The sequence below is a fragment of the Oncorhynchus tshawytscha genome, linkage group LG05 (assembly GCF_018296145.1).
Source record: "Oncorhynchus tshawytscha isolate Ot180627B linkage group LG05, Otsh_v2.0, whole genome shotgun sequence".
Lineage (NCBI taxonomy): Eukaryota > Metazoa > Chordata > Actinopteri > Salmoniformes > Salmonidae > Oncorhynchus > Oncorhynchus tshawytscha.
The window spans coordinates 11,408,477-11,425,977 of NC_056433.1; the positions used below are offsets into that span (position 1 = coordinate 11,408,477).

The 17,501-nt window shown below is 41.0% G+C and overlaps 1 protein-coding gene across 1 annotated transcript in view; it reads left to right on the forward strand.

The window, feature by feature from the left end:
* LOC112249916 (protein eva-1 homolog A) overlaps positions 1–17,501 on the forward strand; it is a 163,744-nt gene that overhangs the window by 43,884 nt on the left and 102,359 nt on the right. The window contains exon 4 of the mRNA XM_042321463.1: positions 143–292. Within this exon, the coding sequence (XP_042177397.1) occupies positions 143–292 (150 nt within the window). The remainder of the gene's footprint in view (positions 1–142; positions 293–17,501) is intronic.

Consider the following 17,501-nt stretch of genomic DNA (forward strand, 5'->3'; position numbering starts at 1 on the left):
CTTCACATGTGCACACCTGAACAACTGCACACTCACAGGCAAAATAAAAGGCCAATTTGAGAGTAAGCCTGAGACCGACAGAAAGGGTAAGGTGTGTCTGTGATGATCCTAAAGATGATATCTCTCCCCCACCCCCTTCCAGATGAGTATAAGAGTATGGTGGTGTGTGAGGAGGAGAGGATGAAGCTGAGCTGTAAACAGGGGATGCAGATCGCCGTCTACTCTGCCATGTTTGGTCGAACCCAACAGGGGACCCTGGAGTGTCCTACCCACCACAGGGCACCCTCCGTAGGTAAGACCGTCACCTATGTGTAGAACCTGGAGTTTTCCCCAAAGCTTGATCTGATCATTAAAAACTCTTGGCCTGAATTCTCTAGGTAGCTAGGACTGAAAGGTTTTCTCAGAATAACAATCTGGCCTTTATGGCCACACATGTACTCTTCTAATATCTACCCGGCACAGCCAGAAGAGGACTGGCCACCCCTCAGAGCCTGGTTCCTCTGTACAGTAGGTTTCTTCCTAGGTTCCTTTCTTCCTAGCCACCATGCTTCTACATCTGCATTGCTTGCTGTTTGGGGTTTTAGGCTGGGTTTCTGTATAGCACTTTGTGACATCAGCTGATGTGAAAAGGGCTTTATACACGGGCCAGTTGGGAAAAAGCACTTACTATCACTATGGGTGCCTGCCCCTACAATAACCTTCATTGTTTGGAAACCTGAAGGGACTGGTAAATTGGGACCCAATTGTGTTACTCCATCTAGCTTTCCAAAGGTCTTAGCGAAGTGTCCTCCATATGTATTTATTTCACCTGTCCCGTCAGAATTGCAAATAGTGCAGGGGGTAGGGTTTGTTATGTCAGTGGGCCGAGCATTAACTTAATTATATTGCCCCAGTAACTGACCAATGGCCGCCGCTTCAGAACCATTTCTTTCTACTAGTGAATCACTCCAACTGGATCAGATCAGGAAGTAATCACTCACATACTGGATCAGGAAGTAATCACTCACATACTGGATCAGGAAGTAATCACTCACATACTGGATCGGGAAGTAATCACTCATATACTGGATTGGGAAGTAATCACTCACATACTGGATCGGGAAGTAATCACTCACATACTGGATCGGGAAGTAATCACTCACATACTGGATCGGGAAGTAATCACTCACATACTGGATCGGGAAGTAATCACTCATATACTGGATCGGGAAGTAATCACTCACATACTGGATCAGGAAGTAATCACTCATATACTGTGTGTCTGATGGTTGGTTCTGTATTCATGAGGTTTCAAATGCTTGTAGGATATGTCTATAGTGGACACACACAGCCAAAGGAATAGGAGTGGACTTTATGAGTTCTCTGTCATCCACAGGGGAGAGTTTGGCTCGTAGTAAAAGGACAGGATTGAGGTGTGTTTGTGTATGTCTGTGCTTGTGAGCATGTGCATGTGAGTGTAATTTTGTAATTTTTATTAGGATCCCCATTAGCTAACATCGTAACGCTAGCTAAGCTTCCTGGGATCCAACACCAATTAACAAGACATTACAAACAACGACAAATCAAGGCTTCAAAAACATTCAACAAGTAGACAATAAAGACAATGAAATACCTGACAGGAAACTCAGTTGATGCTTTTTATTTCCTGTCCAGTCATATGGTCTATCACATTAGATTAGTTCTTTAATTTTTTTCTTGTAGGTGGATTGACTTTTTGCCTGAGAAATATGGATTGATAAAGAGTTCCATTCAGCTGAGAAATATGGATTGGTAAAGAGTTCCATTCAGCTAGAAATATGGATTGGTAAAGAGTTCCATTCAGCTAGAAATATGGATTGGTAAAGAGTTCCATTCAGCTAGAAATATGGATTGGTAAAGAGTTCCATTCAGCTAGAAATATGGATTGGTAAAGAGTTCCATTCAGCTAGAAATATGGATTGGTAAAGAGTTCCATTCAGCTAGAAATATGGATTGGTAAAGAGTTCCATTCAGCTAGAAATATGGATTGGTAAAAGAGTTCCATTCAGCTAGAAATATGGATTGGTAAAGAGTTCCATTCAGCTGAGAAATATGGATTGGTAAAGAGTTCCATTCAGCTGAGAAATATGGATTGGTAAAGAGTTCCATTCAGCTAGAAATATGGATTGGTAAAGAGTTCCATTCAGCTAGAAATATGGATTGGTAAAGAGTTCCATTCAGCTAGAAATATGGATTGGTAAAGAGTTCCATTCAGCTAGAAATATGGATTGGTAAAGAGTTCCATTCAGCTAGAAATATGGATTGGTAAAGAGTTCCATTCAGCTAGAAATATGGATTGGTAAAGAGTTCCATTCAGCTAGAAATATGGATTGGTAAAGAGTTCCATTCAGCTAGAAATATGGATTGGTAAAGAGTTCCATTCAGCTAGAAATATGGATTGGTAAAGAGTTCCATTCAGCTAGAAATATGGATTGGTAAAGAGTTCCATTCAGCTAGAAATATGGATTGGTAAAGAGTTCCATTCAGCTAGAAATATGGATTGGTAAAGAGTTCCATTCAGCTGAGAAATATGGATTGGTAAAGAGTTCCATTCAGCTAGAAATATGGATTGGTAAAGAGTTCCATTCAGCTAGAAATATGGATTGGTAAAGAGTTCCATTCAGCTGAGAAATATGGATTGGTAAAGAGTTCCATTCAGCTGAGAAATATGGATTGGTAAAGAGTTCCATTCAGCTAGAAATATGGATTGGTAAAGAGTTCCATTCAGCTAGAAATATGGATTGGTAAAGAGTTCCATTCAGCTATGGTTCTGTATAAAACTGTAGATTTAAGGTGATTTGTCCTAGGTTTGGGTTGTTTTAGTTGCCCTGAATTTGCTTGTCTGGTTTGGTGGTTATGCGTGTTGCTAGTATGCACTAACTGGCCTGAAAAATACTGTGTTTAAAAAAAAAATAGAACATTCCTAAAGAAAGTCAGAAGACTAGATAGTATTTTGTTTTTAACAAATGTTTGTGTGTGTGTGTGTTGTAGAGGCTGTATCAAGATATCTCACAGGCAGCAATGTTGTTGAAGGGGATTTTAATGGCTGTATTCTTGGATCTGATCAAATAAAAACAGATCAAGTTTATTTGTAGTTTATGTGCCGAATACAACAGATATAATACAATCTTACTGTGAAATGCTTACTTACAAGCAGTTTTAAGAGAAATAATTAAAGAGCAGCAGTAAAATAACAATAGCGAGGCTATATACAGGGGGTACCAGTACAGAGTCAATGTGGAGGCTATATACAGGGGGTACCGGTACAGAGTCAATGTGGAGGCTATATACAGGGGGTATCGGTACAGAGTCAATGTGCGGGGGCACATGTAGGTAGATTGGTGCAGTGAAATGTGTTGTTTGCACATCAACAGATTTTTTACCTTGTCTGCTCTGGTATTCAAACCAGCAACCTTTTGGTTTCTGACCTAACATGCTAACTGCTAGGCTACCACGAGAGGTAGGTGTCACTCCAACTACAGCTACTTTGTAGGCTTGGCCAACAGTCATTCCGTGGAATAGTCTACCAGGCACCAAACGAAAGGAAACAGACTGATGCGGGGGGGACTAATAAGAAACTCTCATTTTAGTTTTCCCTTGCCAAAGTTTGAACACCTTTTTCTATTTTTTATTTAACCTTTATTTAACTAGGCAAGTCACTGGCCAAACCCGGACGATGCTGGGCCGATTGTGCGCCGCCCTATGTCCTGATAATTTGTCTCCTTTGAAAACTATAGGAGGCATGTGTGGGTGTGGGTGAGTGGGTCAAATGTCATTTGGCACAATTCATGATTCAAACAATGCACTGGGGACATGCCCCCGACTGTGTGTGTGTTTGTGTGTGTGTCGCCATAGCAAATGTGAGTGTATGTGTGTGTATTTGTCTATGTGTGTGTGTGACAGGGGTGTCAGGATAGGGCCAGGAGGCTGAATCAGGTGTCAGAGTCAGATATCGACAGTGTGTGTGTCCTTTATGTGATATGAGCAGCCAGTCAGTCAGTCAGTGGGCAGGTCCCAAATGGCACCCTAAGCCCTATAGAGTCCATTACTTTTGCCCAGGGTCCATAGGGCTGTGGTCAAAAGTAGTTCACTATGTAGGGAATAGGGTTCCATTTGGGACGAGACCAGTGTGAGGGCACACTTTGATGGGACACGCCTATTTCCATCGACGGGGCTGTAGTGGAGCAGGTTGAGAGCTTCAAGGTCCTTGGCGTCCACAACACCAACAAACTAACATGGTCCAAGCACACCAAGACAGTCGTGAAGAGGGCACGACAAAACCTATTTCCCTTCAGGAGACTGAAAAGATTTGGCATGGGTCCTGAGATCCTCCAAAGGTTTTACAGCTGCACCATCGAGAGCATCCTGATGGGTTGCATCACTGCCTGGTATGGCAACTGCTCGGCCTCTGACCGCAAGGCACTACAGAGGGTTGTGCGATCGGCCCAGTACATCACTAGGACCAAGCTTCCTGCCATCCAGGACCTCTATACAAGGCCATAAAAATTGTCAAAGACTCCAGCCACCCTAGTCATAGACTGTTCTCTCTGCTACCACACGGCAAGCGGTAAGTCTAGGTCCAAGAGGCTTCTAACCAACTTCTACCCCCAAGCCATACGACTCCTGAACATCTAATCAAATGGCTACCCAGACTATTTTGCATTGCCCCCCCCACTCTTTTACGCTGCTGCTACTCTCTTTTATTATCTATGCATAGTCACTTTAATAACTACTACATATTACCTCAACTAACCTGTGCCCCCACACATTTACTCTGTACCGGTACCCCCTGGTATATAGCCTCTCTATTGTTATTTTACTGCTGCTCTTTAATTATTTGTTACTTTTATTTCATACTTTTATTTTTTTTGTATTTTTCTTAACTGCATTGTTGGTTAAGACCTTGTAAGTAAGCATTTCACTGTAAGCTCCACACCTGTTGTATTCCGCACATGTGACAAATAATCACCACTGGCAAGTGGACAAGGAGTATAGGACAGTTTGTGAGTTAAAACAGAGTCAGGTTTTTTTCTCACAGCAACGTTGCCATTTCCTACTGTTGAGGTATTTGAGGGGCTGTCCTATACGGTTTTACTACAGAAAGACACAAGACTATCATGGTATAATGGGGAGATGTCAGACTTAGTACACAAAATATAATTCTCTAAAAATCTCTTTATAGCCTCGGACATTCAGCGTAACATTTTCATAATGCAAAAGAGCACAGATCATCATAATTCATTTTTAAACTTCTCTTCGACAATGCTCGCTATAAGGTAGCCTCAAACTACCATCCAGATCTGTGAGCTCACATACGTATATTTCACTAAATCACTGAATCAGCTAAACACATGTATTTAAGCTTGCCTGATCTGGACGGCAGTACGAGGCTAGTTCTAAGGAGGGTTTACACTACCTTAAGCACAGAGTAAATTTCCCCCTCAGTCCCATTCTTTCTCATATTTTCCCTGTTCTGTGTATTTCATATAACTGTCCCTATCATTGACTTTCTCTCACCATGTCCCACTGCCCCACAAACTGTCCCCTACTTGATTCCCCCGGTCGTCTTCCATACAGAGAAAATGAAGTGAGGTTTTATTGAGTGACAGGCAAGACTAACAATGTTAATGATGCTTTTCTCTCCTGTGTAATACCAGGACCAAGGTGTCTGGAGACACTGTTTGTTTGTGCCTCGGTCTGACTTTTCTAAGTTAAAATAGACCATAAAGGTATGGTCATACTTTTGTCCTCGCTATTTAGGAAAGTGTGTGTGTCCACCAGGTCCAAGGCATTACCTCATTAACTCGTCTTAACTAATGCACCAATCAGAGAAGAGCTGTCTGAGGTCTCAGCTCACCACCTGTGTGTGTGTGTGTGTGTGTGTGTGTGTGTGTGTGTGTGTGTGTGCGTGTGTGTGTGCGTGTGCGTGTGTGTGTGTGTGTGTGTGTGTGTGTGTGTGTGTAGATTTAAGGATTTTGTTCTCAGAATAGTTGTGGATCTTTCCTGATCAGAAACCCACCTAAGAAGTATGGCTCTGGTTCTGTAGCCAGAAGAAGACTGATATCAGAACAGTACAAATGCATATACATTTTCAACAAAACGTGTTCAATGTTTGACTTTATTCAAAAAATGAAGTGACCCCAACATTGTTTGTTAGTGTAGTCCTACAAGCACACTGTTACAACCATTGAGCTTCATGTTATTGAGTATCTGACTTAGCAGCGCAGTGCACACTCTGTCTTGATTTTTTTGAAGTAGGCTGACGAATTCCATGTTATGTGTTCTGGAACAATTAGTGTGTTTGACCCTTCTCTGGCTGTCTTCATGATAACAGTCCGAGTCAGAGGCCTCCGAGGTGACGAGGCACTTCAATGTCAGGAAATGACACAGGAGGAACATTTGGCAGCAGTCACATATACACACACTCACACACACCATGTTTAGGCGCCACAGTGTTGTTTTTATACCCTCTGATAATCTATCAGTTTACACAGAAGTGCTTGTGCCCGAACGACTGAAATAATGTTAGTGTTTTTAGATATGAATGTTTCTGTTTTAGACACAGTATTTATGCTTTTGTTTTTACATATGTATGTTTTTGTTTGATAAAGATTGTATCACTAAAAACTAATTTGCATAGGTTTTACTGTTTTATTAACTCAGCCTAATATTGTTAAATTACACTACCAGTCAAAGATTTGGACAGACCAACTTATTCAAGGGTTTTTCTTTATTTGTACTATTTTCTACATTGTAGAATAATAGTGAAGACATCAAAACTATGACATAACACGTATGGAATCATGTAGTAACCAAAAAAAAGTGTGAAACAAATCAAAATGTATTTTTCAAAGTAGCCACCCTTTGCCTTGATGACAGCTTTGCACACTCTTGGCATTCTCTCAACCAGCTTTTCCAACAGTCTTTAAGGATTTCCCACATATGCTGAGCACTTGTTGGCTGCTTTTCCTTCCTTCACTCTGCGGTCCAACTCATCCCAAACCATCTCAATTTGGTTGAGGTCAGGTGATTGTGGAGGCCAGGTCATCTGATACAGCATTCCATCACTCTCTTTCCTGGTCAAATATCCCTTACGCAGCCTGAAGGTGTGTGTTGGGTCATTGTCCTGCTGAAAAACAAATGATAGCGCAAACCAGATGGGATGGTGTATCGCTGCAGAATGCTGTGGTAGCCATGCTGGTTAAGTGTGCGTCGATTTCTAAATAAATCACTGACAGTGTCACCAGCAAAGCACCCCCACACCGTCACACCTCCTCCTCCTCCTCCATGCTTCATGGAGGGAACCACACATGCAGAGATCATCCGTTCACTTACTCTGCATGTCACAAAGACACGGCAGTTGGAACGAAAAATCTCAAATTTGGACTCATCATACCAAAGGAAAGATTTCCACCGATCTAATGTCCATTGCTCATGTTTCTTTGCTCAAGCAAGTGTCTTCTTCTTATTGATGTCCTATAGTAGGGGTTTCTTTGCAGCAATTCGACCATGAAGGCCTGATTCACGCAGTCTCTGTTCAGGGTTGATGTTGAGATGTGTCTGTTAGTTGAACTCTGTGAAGCATTTATTTGGACTGCAATTTCTGAGGCTGGTAACTCTAATGAACTTATCCTCAGCAGAGGTAACTCTGGGTCTTCCTTTCCTGTGGTGGTCCTCATGAGATCCAGTTTCCTCATAGCGCTTGATGGTTTTTGCGACGTCACTTGAAGAAACTTTCAAAGTTCTTGATATTTTCTTTATTGGCTGACCTTCATGTCTTTAAGTAATGATGGACTGTTGTTTCTCTTTGCTCATTTGAGCTGTTCTTGCCTAAATACAGACTTGGTCGTTTACCAAATAGGACTATCTTCTGTATACCACCACTACCTTGTCACAGCACAACTGATTGGCTCAAATGCATTAAGAAGGAAATCAATTCCACAAAGACTGGTAATTGAAATGCATACCAGGTGACTGGTAAAGCTGGTTGAGAGAATGCCAAGAGTGGGCAAAGCTATCATCAAGGCAAAGGGCGACTACTTTGAAGAATCTCAAATATAAAATATATTTTGATTTGCTTAACACTTTTTTGGTTACTACATGATTCCATATGTGTTATTTCATACATCTACAATGTAGAAAATAGTAAAATTAAGAAAACCCTGGAATGAGTAGGTTTGTCCTAACTTTTGACGGGTACTGTATGTTCTGGTTAGGGTTGCAAAGATACCTGCAATGTATCAAAATTACCATAATATTTAATAATAGGTACTCTATGGTAACATTGGTAATGTATACTTGATAACTTAAAAAATATATAATTCTTATAGAGTCATCTTTGTTATATCTGTGTCCATATTGTCCATTTGTTTCTAGTGGATTGACCATATGGTTCAAGAGAAAATAGACTGATTAATAAAAATAAACCATCCAATTTAAAATGATATATATTTAACTAAGTCCGTTAAGAGCAAAAGTTTATTTACTATGGCAGTCTACACCAGCCAAACAATGGGCCATTTGTGCACCCCCTTATGGGACTTCCAATCACAGCCAGTTGTGATGTAGCCTGGATTTGAACCAGGGTGTCTGTAGTGACCCCTCTAGCACTGAGATGCAGTGCCTTAGACCACTGTGCCACTCGGGAGCTAATCAACAATGGCATTATTTTAATTCATTCTGCAACTCTTCCAACTATTAACTTTCTTCACAACTACCACCAGTTTGGCGACAAAACATTTTCAATAACGACATATTGACATTGTCAAATAAGTGTGTTAAAGACATAAAGGACATTTCATGCTGAAACCCTCATATTAAACTCCAAGACTATTCACTGAGTTGATGGTTTATACTTAGAGTAATGCTTTACAGCGATGTCATTCTATTTTCTATTTTAAAATCAGAGTATTTGATTATTTTATATATTTTACATGTGATAAGGCCACACAGAGGGCCAGAGATTATTAAACACCTATGATAATGTGAAGGACCCAAACATTATATAAAATCCTTGAAAGTTAACAACATTTTGGTAGTTTACTGGTAAACTTTGAAAGTTTCCATTAATATACGCTCCCTTTGAAAGTTTCCAGGAATATACCCTCCCTTTGAAAGTTTCCATTAACTTGTTAGGTTCCGTTGTGGGGATCAAATCAGCGGATATTTTAGAGCGTCACTGATCGTTTTTCATTAAAATTCAAACTTTCATGAAAACACACAAACAAGGTATTGAATTAAAGCTACACTTTGAATTTCCACCGAGTCAGATTTGTAAAATGCTTTTCGGCGAAAGCATAAGAAGCTATTATCTGATAGCATGTAACACCCCAAAAGACCCGTAGAGGATGTAAACAAAAATAATTAGCATAGTCGGCGCTACACAAACCGCACAATAAAATATAAAACATTCATTACCTTTGACCATCTTCTTTCTTGGCACTCCTTGATGTCCCATAATCAATACTGGGTCTTTTTTGGATTAAATCGGTCCATATATAGCCTAGATATCGATCTATGAAGACTGTGTGGAAAACGGAAAAAATAGCCTAACGTAACGTCATTTTTTAAAAGTTAAAAAGTCGACGATAAACTTTCACAAAACACTTCGAAATACCTTTCTAATGCAACTTTAGGTATTACTACACGTCAATAAGCTATAAAAATCATCAGTGGGCGATGTAAATTCCCCTGCCGTGTGGAAAAATGTCCGGATAAAAAGACAGACAATGCCTCCGGTGGTCGGAGAGAATCGGTTCCCTTTGGTCGGATCTACCAAGAATCAATTCAGATTCAAATGAGGAGACTCTAGATCCTGTGGAAGCTGTAGGTACTGCAAGCTCGGCCCCATATATTACGGTTCACCTTTAACAATTCATGGGAGTGGCGCATGGATATTTTTTTCCATCTCCAGTGATCAGATTTTCCTGCGCTTTTCGATGAAACAGACGTTCTGTTATAGTCACAGCCGTGATTTAAACAGTTTTAGAAACGTCTGAGTGTTTTCTATCCACACATACTAATCATATGCATATACTATATTCCTGGAATGAGTAGCAGGGCGCTGAAATGTTTTTTTAACAAAAAGCTGCGAAAATTCGCATCATCCCAAACAGGTTTTAATATACCCTCCCTTTGAAAGTTTCCAGGAATATACCCTCCCTTTGAAAGTTTCCAGGAATATACCCTCCCTTTGAATGTTTCCATTAATATACCCTCCCTTTGGAAGTTTCCAGTAATATACCCTCCCTTTGAAAGTTTCCAGTAATATACCCTCCCTTTGGAAGTTACCAGCCTGTTCAACCTCTCTTTCGTATCATCGGAGATCCCTAAAAATTGGAAAGCCGCTGCGGTCATCCCCCTCTTCAAAGGGGGTGACACCCTAGACCCAAACTGTTACAGACCTATATCCATCCTGCCTTGCCTATCTAAAGTCTTTGAAAACCAAATTAATAAACAGATCACTGACTATTTCGAATCCCACCGTACCTTCTCCGCTGTGCAATCTGGTTTCCAAGCCGGTCACGGGTGCACCTCAGCCACGCTCAAGGTACTAAACGATATCATAACTGCCATCGATAAAAGACAGTGCTGTGCAGCCATCTTCATCGACCTGGCCAAGGCTTTCGACTCTGTCAATCATTGTATTCTTATCGGCAGACTCAATAGCCTTGGTTTTTCTAATGACGGTCTCGCCTGGTTCACCAACTACTTTGCAGACAGAGTTCAGTGTGTCAAATCGGAGGGCATGTTGTCCGGACCTCTGGCAGTCTCTATGGGGGTACAGCAGGGTTAAATTCTCGGGCCGACTCTTTTATCTGTATATATCAATGATGTCGCTCTTGCTGCGGGCGATTCCCTGATCCACCTCTATGCAGACGACACGATTCTGTATACTTCTGGCCCTTCCTTGGACACTGTGCTAACTAACTTCCAGACAAGCTTCAATGCCATACAACGTTCCTTCCGTGGCCTCCAACTGCTCTTAAACGCTAGTAAAACCAAATGCATGCTTTTGAACCGCTCGCTGCCCGCACCCGCCCGCCCGACTAGCATCACCACCCTGGACGGTTCCGAACTAGAATATGTGGACAACTATAAATACCTAGGTGTCTGGTTAGACTGTAAACTCTCCTTCCAGACTCATATTAAACATCTCCAATCCAAAATCAAATCTTGAATCTGCTTTCTATCTCGCAACAAAGCCTCCTTCACTCACGCTGCCAAACTTACCCATGTAAAACTGACTATCCTACCGATCCTCGACTTCGGTGATGTCATCTACAAAATAGCTTCCAATACTCTACTCAGCAAACTGGATGCAGTCTATCACAGTGCCACCCGTTTTGTTACCAAATCACCTTATACCACCCACCACTGCGACCTGTATGCTCTAGTCGGCTGGCCCTCGCTACATATTCGTTGCCAGACCCACTGGCCCCAGGTCATCTATAAGTCAATGCTAGGTAAAGCTCCGCCTTAACTCAGTTCTCTGGTCAGGATAACAACACCCACCCGTAGCACACGTTGCAGCAGGTATATCTCACTGATCATCCCCAAAGCCTACACCTCATTTGTCCGCCTTTCCTTCCAGTTCTCTACTGCCAGTGACTAGAATGAATTGCAAAAATCGCTGAAGTTGGAGACTTTTATTTCCCTCACCAACTTTAAACATCAACTATCTGAGCAGCTAACCGATCGCTGCAGCTGTACATAGTGCATCGGTAAATGGCCCACCCAATCTACCTACCTCTTCCCCATACTGTTTTTATTTTATTTACGTTTCTGCTCTTTTGCACACCAGTATCTCTACTTGCACATCATCATCTGCTCATTTATCACTCCAGTGTTAATCTGCTAAATTGTAATTATTTGCTCCTATGGCCTATTTATTGCCTACCACCTCATGCCTTTTGCACACAATGTATATAGACTTTCTTTTTTCTACTGTATTGACTTGTTTATTGTGTTATTGACTTGTTTATTGTTTATTCCATGTGTAACTCTGTATTGCTGTCTTTTCACACTGCTTTGCTTTATCTTGGCCAGGTCGCAGTTGTAAATGAGAACTTGTTCTCAACTAGCCTACCTGGTTAAATAAAGGTGAAATAAAATTTACAAAGAAATATATATATATACCCTCCCTTTGGAAGTTACCATTAATATACCCTCCCTTTGGAAGGTTCCAGTGATATACCCTCCCTTTGGAAGGTTCCAGTGATATACCCTCCCTTTGGAAGGTTCCAGTGATATACCCTCCCTTTGGAAGGTTTCAGTGATATACCCTCCCTTTGGAAGGTTTTACCATTAATATACCCTCCCTTTTGGAAGTGATATACCCTCCCTTGGAAGGTTTCAGTGATATACCCTCCCTTTGGAAGGTTTCAGTGATATACCCTCCCTTTGGAAGGTTCCAGTGATATACCCTCCCTTTAGAAGGTTTCAGTGATATACCCTCCCTTTGGAAGGTTTCAGTGATATACCCTCCCTTTGGAAGGTTCCAGTGATATACCCTCCCTTTGGAAGGTTCCAGTGATATACCCTCCCTTTGGAAGGTTCCAGTGATATACCCTCCCTTTGGAAGGTTCCAGTGATATACCCTCCCTTTGGAAGGTTCCAGTGAAATACCCCTTTGGAAGGTTCCAAGGTTTCAGTGATATACCCTCCCTTTATATACCCTCCCTTTGAAGGTTTCAGTGATATACCCTCCCTTTGGAAGGTTCCAGTGATATACCCTCCCTTTGGAAGGTTTCAGTGATATACCCTCCCTTTGGAAGGTTCCAGTGATATACCCTCCCTTTAGAAGGTTCCAGTGATATACCCTCCCTTTGGAAGGTTCCAGTGATATACCCTCCCTTTAGAAGGTTTCAGTGATATACCCTCCCTTTGGAAGGTTTCAGTGATATACCCTCCCTTTAGAAGGTTTCAGTGATATACCCTCCCTTTGGAAGGTTTCAGTGATATACCCTCCCTTTGGAAGGTTTCAGTGATATACCCTCCCTTTAGAAGGTTTCAGTGATATACCCTCCCTTTGGAAGGTTTCAGTGATATACCCTCCCTTTGGAAGGTTCCAGTGAAATACCCTCCCTTTGGAAGGTTTCAGTGATATACCCTCCCTTTGGAAGGTTCCAGTGATATACCCTCCCTTTGGAAGGTTCCAGTGATATACCCTCCTTTTTAAACCTGATTCTAGTACATCTTGTTGGTGTAGTGTATATGCTGCAACAGGTGGGTGTGGGGGGGGGGGTGTCGGTGTGTGTTTGTGTGTAAAATGTGAAGTTCAATGGTATTCAAGTATGACTCATAGTGGAAGTGGAGACGGGTGCTTCAGCTACCGGTAAGCATGTCCACCCATTGTCTGGGAGGTTCCAGGAAAGGTGTGGGTGTGTGTTTTGGATCATTCCAAGGAAAGGTGTGTGTTATTGTACCTAGTTTCAGGACACAGTGTTCACGTGTGTGTGTTTCGCTCCTTTCACCCTGTGTGAACTTAGAGCGGCCAAAACAACACTCATGTCTTAGACGTGTGACATCATCCAGGTCCGCCCACCCTCTGTCATTGGATACTGATGATGGCATCGCATCACAATGCTAGTGGGTTTAAGAGGAACTGCAGTGGAGTCGCCAAAATAAAAACAGATACATAAAGAAGGGTGTACGGGACAATATACAAACATTTTGTTAAAGATCATTTGAAAAATGTAATTAAATATATTTATTGGTTTCTTACTGAGTATTTATTGGTTTCTTACTGAGTATTTATTGGTTCCTTACTGAGTATTTATTGGTTTCTTACTGAGTATTTATTGGTTTCTTACTGAGTATTTATTGGTTTCTTACTGAGTATTTATTGGTTTCTTACTGAGTATTTATTGGTTTCTTACTGAGTATTTATTGGTTTCTTACTGAGTATTTATTGGTTTCTTACTGAGTATTTATTGGTTCCTTACTGAGTATTTATTGGTTTCTCACTGAGTATTTATTGGTTTCTTACTGACTATTTATTGGTTTCTTACTGAGTATTTATTGGTTTCTTACTGAGTATTTATTGGTTTCTCACTGAGTATTTATTGGTTTCTTACTGAGTATTTATTGGTTTCTTACTGAGTATTTATTGGTTTCTTACTGAGTATTTATTGGTTTCTCACTGAGTATTTATTGGTTTCTCACTGAGTATTTATTGGTTTCTTACTGAGTATTTATTGGTTTCTTACTGAGTATTTATTGGTTTCTTACTGAGTATTTATTGGTTTCTTACTGAGTATTTATTGGTTTCTCACTGATTATTTATTGGTTTCTCACTGAGTATTTATTGGTTTGCTACTGAGTATTTATTGGTGGTGCGCCTCTGCTGCTATATCATGGCCACCACTGACAAATATATATATATATTTTTTATATATAGGCTATAGACAAATCATAGAAAATCTAGCCAAAATTGTATTTGTCACATGCACCTAATATATCAAGTGTAGACTTTACACTTGCTTAGAAATGCTTACTTACGATCTCTTACTTATGATCCTCAACAACGCAGTTAAAAGGTATGAATATTTTCAAATAGATAAATCAATAGTAACACAATAAAATAGCAACAACGAGGCTATATACAGGCTATATACAGGCTATATACAAGGAGTACTGGTATATATGAAACATAAATTAATCCGAATGATAAAACATTTTCAGTGTAAACTACTAAAACTAGATATATATTATGTAGAAAAGATCATTGAGCTATATAGTTTTAAATGAGATCATCTTTGAGAACTAACAGTCACCAAATGCGCCATTGCCCACATCCACTGCAGGCTAATGGGGGCCTGTCTGTCACTGGCCTTTCTTGTTCCAGGGGGAGGAGTTTCAGCATGACACTGACTGACTGATACAATCCCTCTGGGGGAACAACATGTGCATAAACATACACATACTATACACAAACACACACAGTCTTGTATAACTAACATTGTGGTAACACACAATTCAGTCCCATTTAAAATCCTATTTTCCCTAACCCCTAACCCGTACCGTTACCCTATCCTTAACCCGAAAACCTTACCCTAGCTCCTAACCCTTAATGTAATTCTAACCCTAACACTTATTTGAACCTTAACCCTAAACCCCCTAGAAATAGCATTTGACCTAGTTGGTCAAACTCCTAGTTGATCCAAAATCCACACACACAAACACACACACACACACACACACACACACACACACACACACACACACACACACACACACACACACACACACACACACACACACACACACACACACACACACACACACACACACACACACACACACACACACACACCTGCTGGCATATCCCTGTCTGCTGCATTCCAGAGTGGGTGAACTTGGCATTTCCCCTGACAGGACCACACACACAAACAACAACACAACCAGGGTGGCTGCCGTGGCAACGAACACAACCTTACACTGAACTCATTCTTCTCCACAGTTACCCAGTGGGCCATAGTTGTCGAGGGACAACATTTCTCTGATATACAACGTCAGATTACAACCATTTAAAGACGTCTTTTAGCCCTTCAGGGAAATTAAAGACCTATTGAACAGAGTTCTCCATGAAGAAATCAAGGCGCCTGGAAAGACGTCATATCGTGATTGTTGTCTTGTTTAAGTGCCTGATACAACCTGGTAAAGGCGTCTTTTTCTGGATGCTAAAACAGTCTAAAAAACGTCCTTTTACATTCAGACTACAACCTGACCATGACGTCAGTCTGATGTTATTGCAACCGGTTTTGCCCACTGAACATAAGACACGTCTATTTGGTCACTGTGTGTGTATGATCTATCTCTAACTGCTTGTCTGTGTTAGAGGAGTTATGGCATACACTCACACATCATCCGATTACAGTCGTATGCTACTGAGATGAATGTCACACCCAGTCTATAGATTCTATATCTGTGTACTGAGATGAATGTCACACCCAGTCTATAGATTCTATATCTGTGTACTGAGATGAATGTCACTCCCAGTCTATAGATTCTATATCTGTGCTACTGAGATGAATGTCACTCACAGTCTGTGGATTCTATATCTGTGCTACTGAGATGAATGTCACTCACAGTCTGTGGATTCTATATCTGTACCACTGAGATGAATGTCACACCCAGTCTATAGATTCTATATCTGTGTACTGAGATGAATGTCACTCACAGTCTGTGGATTCTATATCTGTGCTACTGAGATGAATGTCACTCACAGTCTGTGGATTCTATATCTGTGTACTGAGATGAATGTCACTCCCAGTCTATAGATTCTATATCTGTGCTACTGAGATGAATGTCACTCACAGTCTGTGGATTCTATATCTGTGCTACTGAGATGAATGTCACTCACAGTCTGTGGATTCTATATCTGTGTACTGAGATGAATGTCACTCACAGTCTGTGGAGTCTATATCTGTGCTACTGAGATGAATGTCACTCACAGTCTGTGGATTCTATATCTGTGCTACTGAGATGAATGTCACTCACAGTCTGTGGATTCTATATCTGTGCTACTGAGATGAATGTCACTCACAGTCTGTGGATTCTATATCTTTGCTACTGAGATGAATGTCATCCACAATCTATATTTTCTATATCTGTGCTACTGAGATGAATGTCACTCACAGTCTGTGGATTCTATATCTGTGCTACTGAGATGAATGTCACTCACAGTCTGTGGATTCTATATCTGTGCTACTGAGATGAATGTCACACCCAGTCTATGGATTCTATATCTGTGCTTCTGAGATGAATGTCACTCACAGTCTGTGGATTCTATATCTGTGCTACTGAGATGAATGTCACTCACAGTGTATGGATTCTATATCTGTGCTACTGAGATGAATGTCACTCACAGTCTGTGGATTCTATATCTGTGCTACTGAGATGAATGTCACTCACAGTCTGTGGATTCTATATCTGTGCTTCTGAGATGAATGTCACTCACAGTCGGTGGATTCTATATCTTTGCTACTGAGATGAATGTCATCCACAATCTATATTTTCTATATCTGTGCTACTGAGATGAATGTCACTCACAGTCTGTGGATTCTATATCTGTGCTACTGAGATGAATGTCACACCCAGTCTATGGATTCTATATCTGTGCTTCTGAGATGAATGTCACTCACAGTCTGTGGATTCTATATCTGAGTGGTTCAACTGCAAGCATGCTGTATGTAAGGATTTGCCACACTGGCGATTCATATAACTAGTTTTGTTCAGAGAGAGAGTTAGAAAAGACAGAGTGTGTGTGTGTGTGTGTGTGTGTACGTGCATGTTTGTTTGTGTGTGTGTGTGTGTGTGTGTGTGTGTGTACGTGTGTTGGTGTGTGTGTGTGTGTGTGTGTGTGTGTGTGTGTGTGTGTGTGTGTGTGTGTGTGTGTGTACGTGTGTGTGTGTGTTTGTTTGTGTGCGGCCGTGAGGTTCCAATGAGAAAGCTGCGACCTATTGAGGTGTGACAGCGTT